The following is a 12,896-nucleotide window of genomic DNA, read 5'->3' as shown; positions in this document are numbered from 1 at the left end:
CCGTGTCAAAGGGGAGTAATCAGCTGATATCACCAAAGCAAGGATGTCTTCTACTATTGGGGAAAAGCTTCTCCAAATTAGACAGCTATGTGAAAAGACTTTAACATCTAGCGGTAAATGAAATGCTCCTATATCTTAATTTTTTTTCTTGGTGAAATTAAGAGGGAGCTAGATAATTTTTAAAATGAGAAAAGACAAAAGGGCTTGATAGACAAGTGTGCCACAAGTAATAGTTGGCTAGTACATAATGTCTTTTCAAATCGACATATGGTTATATTTGCCATAGTAATTTCGATTTGCCAAAGATTTTTATAGTAGACTACATGTGTATATGTTATTTATTATTATTTTTTTTTGTCTATCATTAATATCTTCCCATATCTTTTTCTGCTTATATTGTAATATGTAATGTAAGAATTTTGGGTAATTAAAAGCCCAATATATGCAAATTTGATCCTTAATTTTCATAATTGAAGCCTAGAGCACCGTCCCTTGGTGTCCTTTGTCTTGAAGCAACTCAAAAGACTTGCTTCTCTGCACTGGGCACAAGGAGGCTTCTAGTGAGAATTATGTCCACGGCATTTATTTATTTATTTTTTTTTTTCATTATTATCACTATTGCAAATAGATATGCCCTTAAGTGAATATACATTTACATTCTTTATTCATATAATAATTTGATGATCATAATTATAATCTCCATTATCATAATCCAATTTTGTAAATGAAACTGAGGTGTGCCAGTATGATAACTAAACACTATGTGCTGATTACTATGATGTATTACTCAGAATGCAAGTAAAAGCTTAAAAAATGTGACAATTATTTAGTTTGTAAATTAACTGTTGATATTATATGTTATTATATCTGTAAAATCAAAACTGTTGTATGTAAAAAAAAAATGTATTGTAATCATGCCCTTTTATGGGCCCTTTATTGGTGAAAAAACAGTTCTTCTTCTTGTACTATTAAAATTCTTGCTTTTGTTCACTGGCAGCCCATCAGCTAGTACAATATGTAGTACCTACTCTGATTTTTTTGTTTTTGGATCAAGGATTTTCATAATAGAAAAATAAGAGGTACAGTGTCAGTGTATATTAAGTTTTTTTTATCCCCAACACTTGGATTATTGCTCGCAGCAGCTACTAACATAATCCCTTAGGGGTTGGTTGTCATGTTCATGTGAGTTTTGCAATGATAGTCAAAACAACTAAATTCAAATTTTATTGAAATCCAATCATGGTCCTGCAGGGGCACTCACATTCAACATCAATATATCCATCAGATGTCATAATAAGACATTGCAAAATAGTAATAAAGGGAACCAAGGTTATAGTGTCAAATAACACAATATAGAGACATAGCATATCATATATTCTACTATAAAAATCCTTGATATAGCGCAGTAGATGTATTGTTTGTACACTTGTAGTCAAGGTATGATGAGAAGTCTTGCGATTAAGAAAATTAGGCATTAACAAAAAAAAATAATCAATTATCATTGCTGATAAATTTCCAGTGCTACCTAGTCCATATTGATTAATTAATACATTTGTAGAAAATGAGTTAAATTGCATGGTGAGAATTCCTTGGTTATCATATGTTGATTGAATCATCTTTTTGTTACATGTCTAACACAGGTACGTTTTGTGTAAACTAGTGGGCAATAAACTACATAAGGGTGTTAAGCAGAAAAATAAAGTATCCAATAGTACAAGTCATACATGTGGTTAAGACTTCTTAGTTCTTTGATATTTTTTTTTTAAAGTATAAATATTTAATGTAAATTGACAAAAATTCTTTATTTTTATGGTAATTTTTTATACAGTACATGGAACTGAATTGTGAGACTTTGATACACTCAATTAACTTGTAGTTGCATTATTTTTTCAACGCACAGGATAGTCTATTTTTATATAGATATATTCTATATTCTTTTTTATTAACCATATGCTTAAAAAATTACAAATGTACAATTTCAACAAGGAGTAAAAAGACATTTTGAGTAAAATATAACATTGACTTTTGGCCTTGATATAGAAAATTTGTAACATTAAAAATATATGACAATATTTAGACACTAAAATGTGCAATTATAGCAGATTCTTCTGATAAAGCTTAAATTCTTTGTTTTTAATGTTACATCTATTTAAATTTTAATATTATTTATTAAACAATTTGCATATATCGGTATAAGAAAAATATAATTTGCATCACGTGAATAAGAGTTGTCAGTCTCTCTCAATTGTTGTCTGTTGAATCCTACATTCTTTAATAAATTCCATACAAAACATGAGCCACACATATACTATTACCAGTGCAACATTTGCTGTATGTATCAGATTCTGAATTAAAATGTTTCTGATTTATGGTTTATTGTAGATGATCCAATATTGAAGCAGGTCAGAGATAAATGTTCCTGCAGCAGTAATATACTTGAAAATTCTCAAAATGTCACAGATGATGAAGTAAAAGAGCAGTTAAAATTGTATGCACAGGTAACAACTGATTAAACTAATTAAACTGGAAATGTGTAAAAATGAAACATTTTGAAAAATCTGTTCACATCTGTTTTTATGAATTGAAGCCTGAGAAAATCAGTCACTTGATCAATGAAACTTGTCAGGCTTCAAGGGGATTTGTTATATAGATTTTACTGTGATATAAAATCACTATCAACAGTATGCATGTTTTAATGAATGATTGCTTATTGAATCACCAGATCTCTCAAACAATATTTTGGTCTTTATAATGAATTAAATGCATTTTCTTATTCCATGCAACATATGCATGTAACCATCCGTAATAAGAGATAAATGAATTCTAGAAACACTCTTATTAAGCTATTTGACCTGTTTCTCAACCAATCTGCATGAATAAGATATATTGTTTGTAGCGAGTTGTGTAGTCTTTAATCTACTAAAACATTTAGTTTATTCATGAGATGATTCAAGGTCGCTAAGAATCACATGATCAGTTCAGTTCACTCTTTTTTTTTCAAAACTCATGGAAAGATTCAGATAACTGTTAGAAAATAATGATACATTTGCTGTCCTCATCAAAGCAAAAATAAATATGAGTCTTTTTTCTGATAATTTTGCAATTTATCAATATCTACATTATATGGTTTCATTTTATTTTAAACTTGTTAATTAACCTTTAAACTGGATATTGATTGGATGATTTTGGGGTCATTCATTTCAGATTGTATTGGATTTCACATACAGTGATGAATGTAAGCTTGTGGAACAGGAATTTCCTGAAGCATCATCCAAGGACAGGGTACATGAAATTTTTTGTAAGTATATTTACTGTTACTGTTTTTTTTTTAATACATCTTCATAAATCTTATTTAGGTTGAACTCTAAAAATAGGCCAAGATAACAAAATATATATAGATAGTTATCTCCCCTACTCTTTAAATTAATATTTGGAAGAGAATGATTTTTTTTTAGTGTAAATATAAATCAGTGAAAAATGAATTTAATGGTTTTATTATTGGGGATAATATCAGTTCATTGTTTTTTATCTATTGCAAGATGAGTGAAAAAATTTAAACATACATATAAATTTAAACATAAATTTTGGTTATTCATTTTGTTAGCTTTTTAACAATTTATTTACTTACATTTTCATGCGAGAAAAGTGATTGAAATTAATTATTTCCACATTCATAAAACCATAATTAATGCTTTTCAGTTTGGATTGACACAATAGAAGAATTGAAGAATAGATATTTACCAAGCATATCTGTAAGTTAGTCTAGTGGAAGATCCTGGGAATGGTTCTGGTGATTGTGAACCCTTCTTTTGTTAGTTTGTGTAAAGATTAGGCAGAGATAAGCAAATGATAGCTTAGAAACATCATACATTTTTATAAGTTTCTGAATTTGCCCTCTGTGGTTTATTGCTAAAAATGGTGCAAAAAATAGTAAAATGATTACTAGGAATGAAAGATTTTGACCCATCTGTCAATGCATCTGTTCATGTGTCCTATCTCCTGCATAGAGGTATTTTTGATGTTTCCAAGCTTAACTCATCTGACATACTAAGTACTCAACTCCACATTTGTATGCAAATTAATACAGTACAACAGACATAGCTTCGAAGATTTGTTATGAGAAGTTCTCATGTCTGGTCAATTTTTTACATCCTATATAGCACAGCTTATAAACTAGCAGAGTTATATATAGTGAGTCAGGAAGCAGTGCCATATATTGCCTTTTCCTATTTACTGAGATGTTACTTTTGTACACAGTATTTATTTCATTCTTAATCCAAATTTCTTTACTGAATGAGGTTTTTATTTTGTGAATTTTGTATGAGCATTTTAATTTTAAGTGGAGAGTTTAAAAGATATTTTGGGAATCTGATTTATGAATTAGTGATACAACCAATTCATGAAAATCATAAAAGTAGTAGCTTATGAACAATAATTATTTAGGGTTTTTTAGCTTCATAAATGTGGTTAGATACTTCAAAGCTTGGGGAAATTTTGTTCTTCAATTACATTGTGATTGATTAGAATTTGATACCTGTACATATGTTGGCTCACTAAAGTTCTTAAATCAATATATGTTTTATTACAGATAATTGAAACTCTAGGCCATGAAATTGTAGAATGTGTTTACTGGAGAAAGGGTGCACTGTTGTACATGTTATGTAATATGATACATGAAAATGATGGAAGGAAAAAAGAAATTAATGATGAATTTTTTGAGGTAAATATTTAGAAAATTATTATATGAAATAGATATTAATGAATTATCAAATGTTCCTTGTGTAATAAATTTCAATAATTCACATACATGTATGAAATAAATTTTGTTATTTGTCTCTAGGACATTCTCTATTCAAAACATCGCAACACTTTTCTGATGTGACGTTCATTTTATTTGATGTCACTCATTAAATCTTGGCATTCTTGCACACTCATGATCATATTTTACTTATTCACTCTTTCCAATTAATTATACTTTAATTCTATGACCATCCTCTGATTTACCATATTATAGCATACCACTGTCCATCTGTCGCTGGTCATCGGTCTCTTTGCCCATCTGTTTCTTATCATCTGTCTCTCTGTCCGTATGTCTCTCTTCCCATCTATCTCACTGTTCAGCTGTCTCTCTTTGTATGGCTGAAAGTTTTTTTTTACTATTTTTTGTCTGTTTGTCTTGTTGCAAGGTTTCTTTAAGTTTGAAAAAAGGGACTTGGGGTATAATGTACTATATAAGTCAAATGTACTGTAAACTATGTTGAGATTGTATTGAGAATTCTATAGGAATGCTTGCAAGCAAATTATTCTAGCCTATATTGTGCTTGTAAATTATGAAAAAATTAAATAAATCAGAAATTCTCTGACTTTTCAGTCTAACAATACAAGTGAAAATGTGTTCTTCATCTTCAAGCAGTACATGTATATGGCTGATAACTTCAGACTTTGTTAATACTTCCAAGCTCTTTCAGAAAAGATTTGTTTATTGTTTATTAAATGTATGGGCATAAAAAAAATGTGATACATTTATGAAAATCATATTAAGTAGAAATGTGAGAGAATATATTATCAGATTTGTGTTTTTGTTGAATAAACATATTCATAAAAAGTAAATGACAGACATGAGTTAGTTTTTACTTACTTTAAAAAAAACTGATTAAATATTCATAGGATGTGAAACAAGGCATCCAGCTTCTGCAGCAGATGTTGTCAGTTCGCAATAGTAATATCAAATGGGAAGGAGAACAAACTGTTGTGGACTTAGCTAATATGGGTAGGTCAATGGTTATTGTAGCTAATATGGGTAGGTCAATGGTTATTGTACATTTTGTAGCTAAACTGGGTAGGTCAATGGTTATTGTAGCTAATATGGGTTGCTCAGTGGTTATTGTAGCTAATATGGGTAGGTAAATGGTTAGTTAATATGGGTAGGTCAGTGGTTATTGTAGTTAATATGGGTAGGTAAAATGGGTAAGTCAGTGGTTATTGGAGCTAATATGGGTATGTAAGTGGTAAGCTTATATGGGTAGGTCAGTGGTTATTGTAGCTAACATTGGTAGGTCAATGGTTCGCAATAGTAATATCAATTGGGAAGGAGAACAAACTGTTGTAGACTTAGCTAATATGGGTAGGTCAATGGTTATTGTACATTTTGTAGCTAAAATGGGTAGGTCAATGGTTATTGTAGCTAATATGTGTAGATCAGTGGTTATTGTAGATAATATGGGTAGGTCAATGGTTATTGTAGCTAATATGGGTAGGTAGATGGTTAGCTAATATGAGTAGGTCAATGGTTATTGTAGCTAATATGGGTTGCTCAGTGGTTATTGTAGCTAATATGAGTAGGTCAGTGGTTATTGTAGATAATATGGGTAGGTCAATGGTTATTGTAGCTAATATGAGTAGGTCAATGGTTATTGTAGCTAATATGGGTAGGTCAATGGTTATTGTAGCTAATATGGGTAGGTAGATGGTTAGCTAATATGAGTAGGTCAATGGTTATTGTAGCTAATATGGGTTGCTCAGTGGTTATTGTAGCTAATATGAGTAGGTCAGTGGTTATTGTAGATAATATGGGTAGGTCAATGGTTATTGTAGCTAATATGAGTAGGTCAATGGTTATTGTAGCTAATATGGGTAGGTCAATGGTTATTGTAGCTAATATGGGTAGGTAGATGGTTAGCTAATATGAGTAGGTCAATGGTTATTGTAGCTAATATGGGTTGCTCAGTGGTTATTGTAGCTAATATGAGTAGGTCAGTGGTTATTGTAGATAATATGGGTAGGTCAATGGTTATTGTAGCTAATATGGGTAGGTCAATGGTTAGCTAATATGAGTAGGTCAATGGTTATTGTAGCTAATATGGGTTGCTCAGTGGTTATTGTAGCTAATATGAGTAGGTCAGTGGTTATTGTAGATAATATGGGTAGGTCAATGGTTATTGTAGCTAATATGGGTAGGTCAATGGTTAGCTAATATGAGTAGGTCAATGGTTATTGTAGCTAATATGGGTTGCTCAGTGGTTATTGTAGCTAATATGAGTAGGTCAGTGGTTATTGTAGATAATATGGGTAGGTCAATGGTTATTGTAGCTAATATGGGTAGGTCAATGGTTAGCTAATATGAGTAGGTCAATGGTTATTGTAGCTAATATGGGTTGCTCAGTGGTTATTGTAGCTAATATGAGTAGGTCAATGGTTATTGTAGCTAATATGGGTAGGTCAATGGTTATTGTAGCTAATATGGGTAGGTCAATGGTTATTGTAGCTAATATGAGTAGGTCAGTGGTTATTGTAGATAATATGGGTAGGTCAATGGTTATTGTAGCTAATATGGGTAGGTAGATGGTTAGCTAATATGAGTAGGTCAATGGTTATTGTAGCTAATATGGGTTGCTCAGAGGTTATTGTAGCTAATATGAGTAGGTCAATGGTTATTGTAGATAAATGGGTAGGTCAATGGTTATTGTAGCTAATATGGGTAGGTAAATGGTTAGCTAATATGGGTAGGTCAATGGTTATTGTAGCTAATATGGGTAGGTAAATGGTTAGCTAATATGGGTAGGTCAATGGTAATTGTAGCTAATATGGGTAGGTTAATGGTTATTGTAGATAATATGGGTAGGTCAATGGTAATTGTAGCTAATATGGGTAGGTCAATGGTTATTGTAGATAATATGAGTAGGTCAATGGTTATTGTAGCTAATATGGGTTGCTCAGTGGTTATTGTAGCTAATATGAGTAGGTCAATGGTTATTGTAGCTAATATGGGTAGGTCAATGGTTATTGTAGCTAATATGGGTAGGTAAATGGTTAGCTAATATGAGTAGGTCAATGGTTATTGTAGCTAATATGAGTAGGTCAGTGGTTATTGTAGATAATATGGGTAGGTCAATGGTTATTGTAGATAATATGGGTAGGTCAGTGGTTAGCTAATATGAGTAGGTCAATGGTTATTGTAGCTAATATTGGTAGGTAGATGGTTAGCTAATATGGGTAGGTCAATGGTTACATTGTTTCACTTGTGTATAGTTGATGTTTTATTTTGATGTAAAATTATTTTTTCTACTCATTAAGTAAAGACTGATTCTTTGTTTTTATGCTGAATCAACAAATATTTAAACTTTCCAAGGTTTCCTTTATCTCAGTGAAGTTATAGACAATCATATGTAAATATTCCAATGATGTAAAAGTGTTTCTATTGTCTTACATATCTCATGTGCATATTATTTAAAATCAGTGGCTCTTGCTTACTAAGTTTGATCTTTGAGATGTTTATATTAGATAATTTTAAATCATGTGAACATTCAGTTATGCAAATACATTGTACATGTATAATTCAGTTTGATTTGTAACAAGCTTGTAGCTAATATGGGTAGGTAGATGGTTAGCTAATATGAGTAGGTCAATGGTTATTGTAGCTAATATGGGTTGCTCAGTGGTTATTGTAGCTAATATGAGTAGGTCAGTGGTTATTGTAGATAATATGGGTAGGTCAATGGTTATTGTAGCTAATATGGGTAGGTCAATGGTTAGCTAATATGAGTAGGTCAATGGTTATTGTAGCTAATATGGGTTGCTCAGTGGTTATTGTAGCTAATATGAGTAGGTCAGTGGTTATTGTAGATAATATGGGTAGGTCAATGGTTATTGTAGCTAATATGGGTAGGTCAATGGTTAGCTAATATGAGTAGGTCAATGGTTATTGTAGCTAATATGGGTTGCTCAGTGGTTATTGTAGCTAATATGAGTAGGTCAGTGGTTATTGTAGATAATATGGGTAGGTCAATGGTTATTGTAGCTAATATGGGTAGGTCAATGGTTAGCTAATATGAGTAGGTCAATGGTTATTGTAGCTAATATGGGTTGCTCAGTGGTTATTGTAGCTAATATGAGTAGGTCAATGGTTATTGTAGCTAATATGGGTAGGTCAATGGTTATTGTAGCTAATATGGGTAGGTCAATGGTTATTGTAGCTAATATGAGTAGGTCAGTGGTTATTGTAGATAATATGGGTAGGTCAATGGTTATTGTAGCTAATATGGGTAGGTAGATGGTTAGCTAATATGAGTAGGTCAATGGTTATTGTAGCTAATATGGGTTGCTCAGAGGTTATTGTAGCTAATATGAGTAGGTCAATGGTTATTGTAGATAAATGGGTAGGTCAATGGTTATTGTAGCTAATATGGGTAGGTAAATGGTTAGCTAATATGGGTAGGTCAATGGTTATTGTAGCTAATATGGGTAGGTAAATGGTTAGCTAATATGGGTAGGTCAATGGTAATTGTAGCTAATATGGGTAGGTTAATGGTTATTGTAGATAATATGGGTAGGTCAATGGTAATTGTAGCTAATATGGGTAGGTCAATGGTTATTGTAGATAATATGAGTAGGTCAATGGTTATTGTAGCTAATATGGGTTGCTCAGTGGTTATTGTAGCTAATATGAGTAGGTCAATGGTTATTGTAGCTAATATGGGTAGGTCAATGGTTATTGTAGCTAATATGGGTAGGTAAATGGTTAGCTAATATGAGTAGGTCAATGGTTATTGTAGCTAATATGAGTAGGTCAGTGGTTATTGTAGATAATATGGGTAGGTCAATGGTTATTGTAGATAATATGGGTAGGTCAGTGGTTAGCTAATATGAGTAGGTCAATGGTTATTGTAGCTAATATTGGTAGGTAGATGGTTAGCTAATATGGGTAGGTCAATGGTTACATTGTTTCACTTGTGTATAGTTGATGTTTTATTTTGATGTAAAATTATTTTTTCTACTCATTAAGTAAAGACTGATTCTTTGTTTTTATGCTGAATCAACAAATATTTAAACTTTCCAAGGTTTCCTTTATCTCAGTGAAGTTATAGACAATCATATGTAAATATTCCAATGATGTAAAAGTGTTTCTATTGTCTTACATATCTCATGTGCATATTATTTAAAATCAGTGGCTCTTGCTTACTAAGTTTGATCTTTGAGATGTTTATATTAGATAATTTTAAATCATGTGAACATTCAGTTATGCAAATACATTGTACATGTATAATTCAGTTTGATTTGTAACAAGCTTTCTGATTGATTAGTTTTCTTCATGCCAGCCAACTTTGCTTTGTGACATCATTAACGTTGACTAGTCCACACTCTGCATTTCAAATAATCCTAAACAAAACAATGTCTTCATTACAGATCAATAATTGATATTTGAATTGGAATCCATTTGATTGATTGATTGATTGTTGGGGTTTAACGTCCGAGCAGCAATATTTCAGCTATATTCAGACGATGATCATGAAATGGTTGATAAAATGAACATGAAATGATGAAATGAAAAATGGGATGGGACACAAGGACAGTAAGGTCGACAAATTTTGATTGCCACTAGAAAAAGGAAGGGATGGGTAAGGTCGGGCAATTTAGCCTCCTGTGGCGGAGCGCAGTAGTTCCTACTCCTATCGAATACCACAGCAGGGTTCTTTAACGTGCGAGGAACGTGGCATCTTTCCCAACACAGTGCACCACTATGGTTTGCGGTCAGGTTTTCCGTATTATAGCCTGACAACCCCAGCATGTAACATGCCAGGGGTACCCCATTCCACCACCTGGGGCACACATCCCAGTTGCTCTGTGGGCAGAGCGCCTAGCCCCCGGCTAGGTTTCTGAGCACTATTTAGTCGCCTTATACGACAAGCTTAGCGCTGCTGCAGGCCTATTCTTTTAACACCCGGACCTGCACGGGGCGAATCCATTTGAAATTAAATTATAGAAGAATGTTTTAAAACTTTTTAACTGCCTATATGAAATAACCTGGTTTGTGGCAGTTTACTTGCATTATTTGTGAAATTTGAAACAATCCTAAAAATATGAAATGTTTGAATTAATATTAAATACTGTTATTTATATTGCTATTTCAGTATTATCATTTAATATGCATCACATTTTATTATACCCAAAATAACTAAAATTTACGTGTACATGTATAATGTGTGATACCGATTATTTTCAGGAATATACAGTGACACACACCTATTAGGCATGATGTATGCTGGTGAAATGTGCTACTGGTATTGTGAAAAGGCAGATCGAACTGCTAATGACTTTGATGCTAAAGCAATTGGAAAAGACTTTTTGACAAAATATATACAGACTGTGAAATCTCCTTTAATGTTTGGATGGTCAACTGAAAAAGCTGAAGAGTTTTTGAAATCTTTATCATCTTGATGCTTACAGTATATGTACTATTTGTAAATACATTGTATTCAATATGAATTGATATGAAAGGAACTAGTGTTGTAGCATTATGGACAGTAAGACTGTGACAATTGACTTCAGTGGCAGATTCAATGGGGGGTGGGGTAGGGTTATGGGATTGGATATCCCCTTTTGTTGAAAAATTTTGTTAATTTCGTGCAAATGATAAACTTTGTTATAGAAAATTAGTCCAACATTATACATTTACATACAGGTAAAAAACTGTTTGTTAGATGTCGTTCCCTATTTATATGGGTATAGTATCCTTCAATTATGATAATATATGGATATGTTACAACTGTTACTTTTAATGAAAAAAAAAACATATGAAAGTCAAATCTCATTTTCAGCAAGTTAAAAATTCAAATAAAACAGAAGAAATAGAGCTGTAAACATAAACCAAAAGAAATCATGTGTATAAAGTCAATGCACAACTGGGACTACAAAAAAGCTTGAATCATGAACTGGATGTTGCATTGAAGTAAGGACAGCTTGTAGCTTTCCTAGAAATTCCTGCATGTTTTATAGGACCACAAAAAATTTGTAGTGATATAATGGTATGATGCTGAATTCGTTGTTGTCATCCATGTTGTCGTGTGTGTTATATACTTGATGCAATTACTTGAATATTAGTGGTTAATTGTAATAGAATTTTAAGACAATGTTTCAAACTACAAAAGGAAGGTTTGTATTGATTTTTGGGGTTATGACCCCAACCATTTTAGAATTAAGAACCACAAAATGCATTTAATTTAACTATATAACTCCAGTAAATGTATAGGAATGTCTTTGATATTTTATGCCACAATGGTATTGGTTTTAGGGATAAATACGAACATTTTAGAAATTAGGGGCCAAAAAAGGGGGCCAGGAACCAAAGGAAGGGTGAGATTGACTTTGGGGTTATGACTTTAACTTTAACTTGAGTGAAAATGAATGGGTCTCGTATAAATTTTACTGCAAGGTGCCAGTCCTCATTTGGGGTGGGAATTTCAAAATCAAGATTTTCTTTGCATTAGTTTCTAGTATTGAGATGCTATAACACACAAATCTTTCATTTCTTAATGACAAAACGATGTTTTTCTCTGAAACTGGTGTGGCTATGGATTTAGAACATATCTACATGTATATGTCAACGAATTAATATTAGGCTAGCAAATATCTAGTAAGAAATAAAAAATAAAAATTCTCCCACCCTCCCCATATTTTTTGTGAAGGTTGGATGAGAATTACATGGCCTTAATAAAATTTTATTATTTTAATAAGATTTTACTGTATTTCATAGTAACTTGGGTGTTCATACATGTAGATGCCATCGCCTTTTGTTTACCTTTGTTAAGCATGGCAGTGACATTGCATGTTAAATATTTATTAAAATCATTTATTTGACATTTTACGAAATTGTTCATTTAGAAAGAATACATACAATGTACATGCGTGTTTTTGTATGAAGTTAATTATGTGCTTTGTAAAGACCGGCACTAGACGATAATTTGCTATTTACTCATATATAAGCCCTATTTTGCTGAACATTGTTTTCATGATTTTGGGCGTCGGTTTTACAATGTCCAGATATAGGTTGAGGGTTAAAGCAGAGGAAGCTTACCCTACCGGTGCACGTGGTCCATGCTCCCAGTTTTTAGTGGAGTCCG

General features: G+C 32.2%; 1 protein-coding gene across 1 annotated transcript; it reads left to right on the top strand.

Annotated features, from left to right (window-relative positions):
• The first annotated feature begins 6 nt into the window (after positions 1-6).
• Positions 7-12,635, top strand: LOC148629866 (RAB7A-interacting MON1-CCZ1 complex subunit 1-like). Its single transcript, XM_088558720.1, has 7 exons — positions 7-113; positions 2,383-2,498; positions 3,205-3,298; positions 3,700-3,752; positions 4,589-4,720; positions 5,668-5,770; positions 11,000-12,635. Exons 1-7 carry the CDS (start codon positions 44-46, stop codon positions 11,212-11,214), a joined length of 783 nt encoding a protein of 260 aa, XP_088414846.1. The 5' UTR covers positions 7-43; the 3' UTR covers positions 11,215-12,635.
• The last annotated feature ends 261 nt before the right edge of the window (positions 12,636-12,896 follow it).

Source organism: Perna viridis, chromosome 1, assembly GCF_037379345.1.
Source record: "Perna viridis isolate PV_CMFRI_1.1 ecotype Kerala chromosome 1, ASM3737934v1, whole genome shotgun sequence".
NCBI classification, from domain to species: Eukaryota; Metazoa; Mollusca; class Bivalvia; order Mytilida; family Mytilidae; genus Perna; species Perna viridis.
This window is presented reverse-complemented; position numbering and strand designations above follow the sequence as displayed.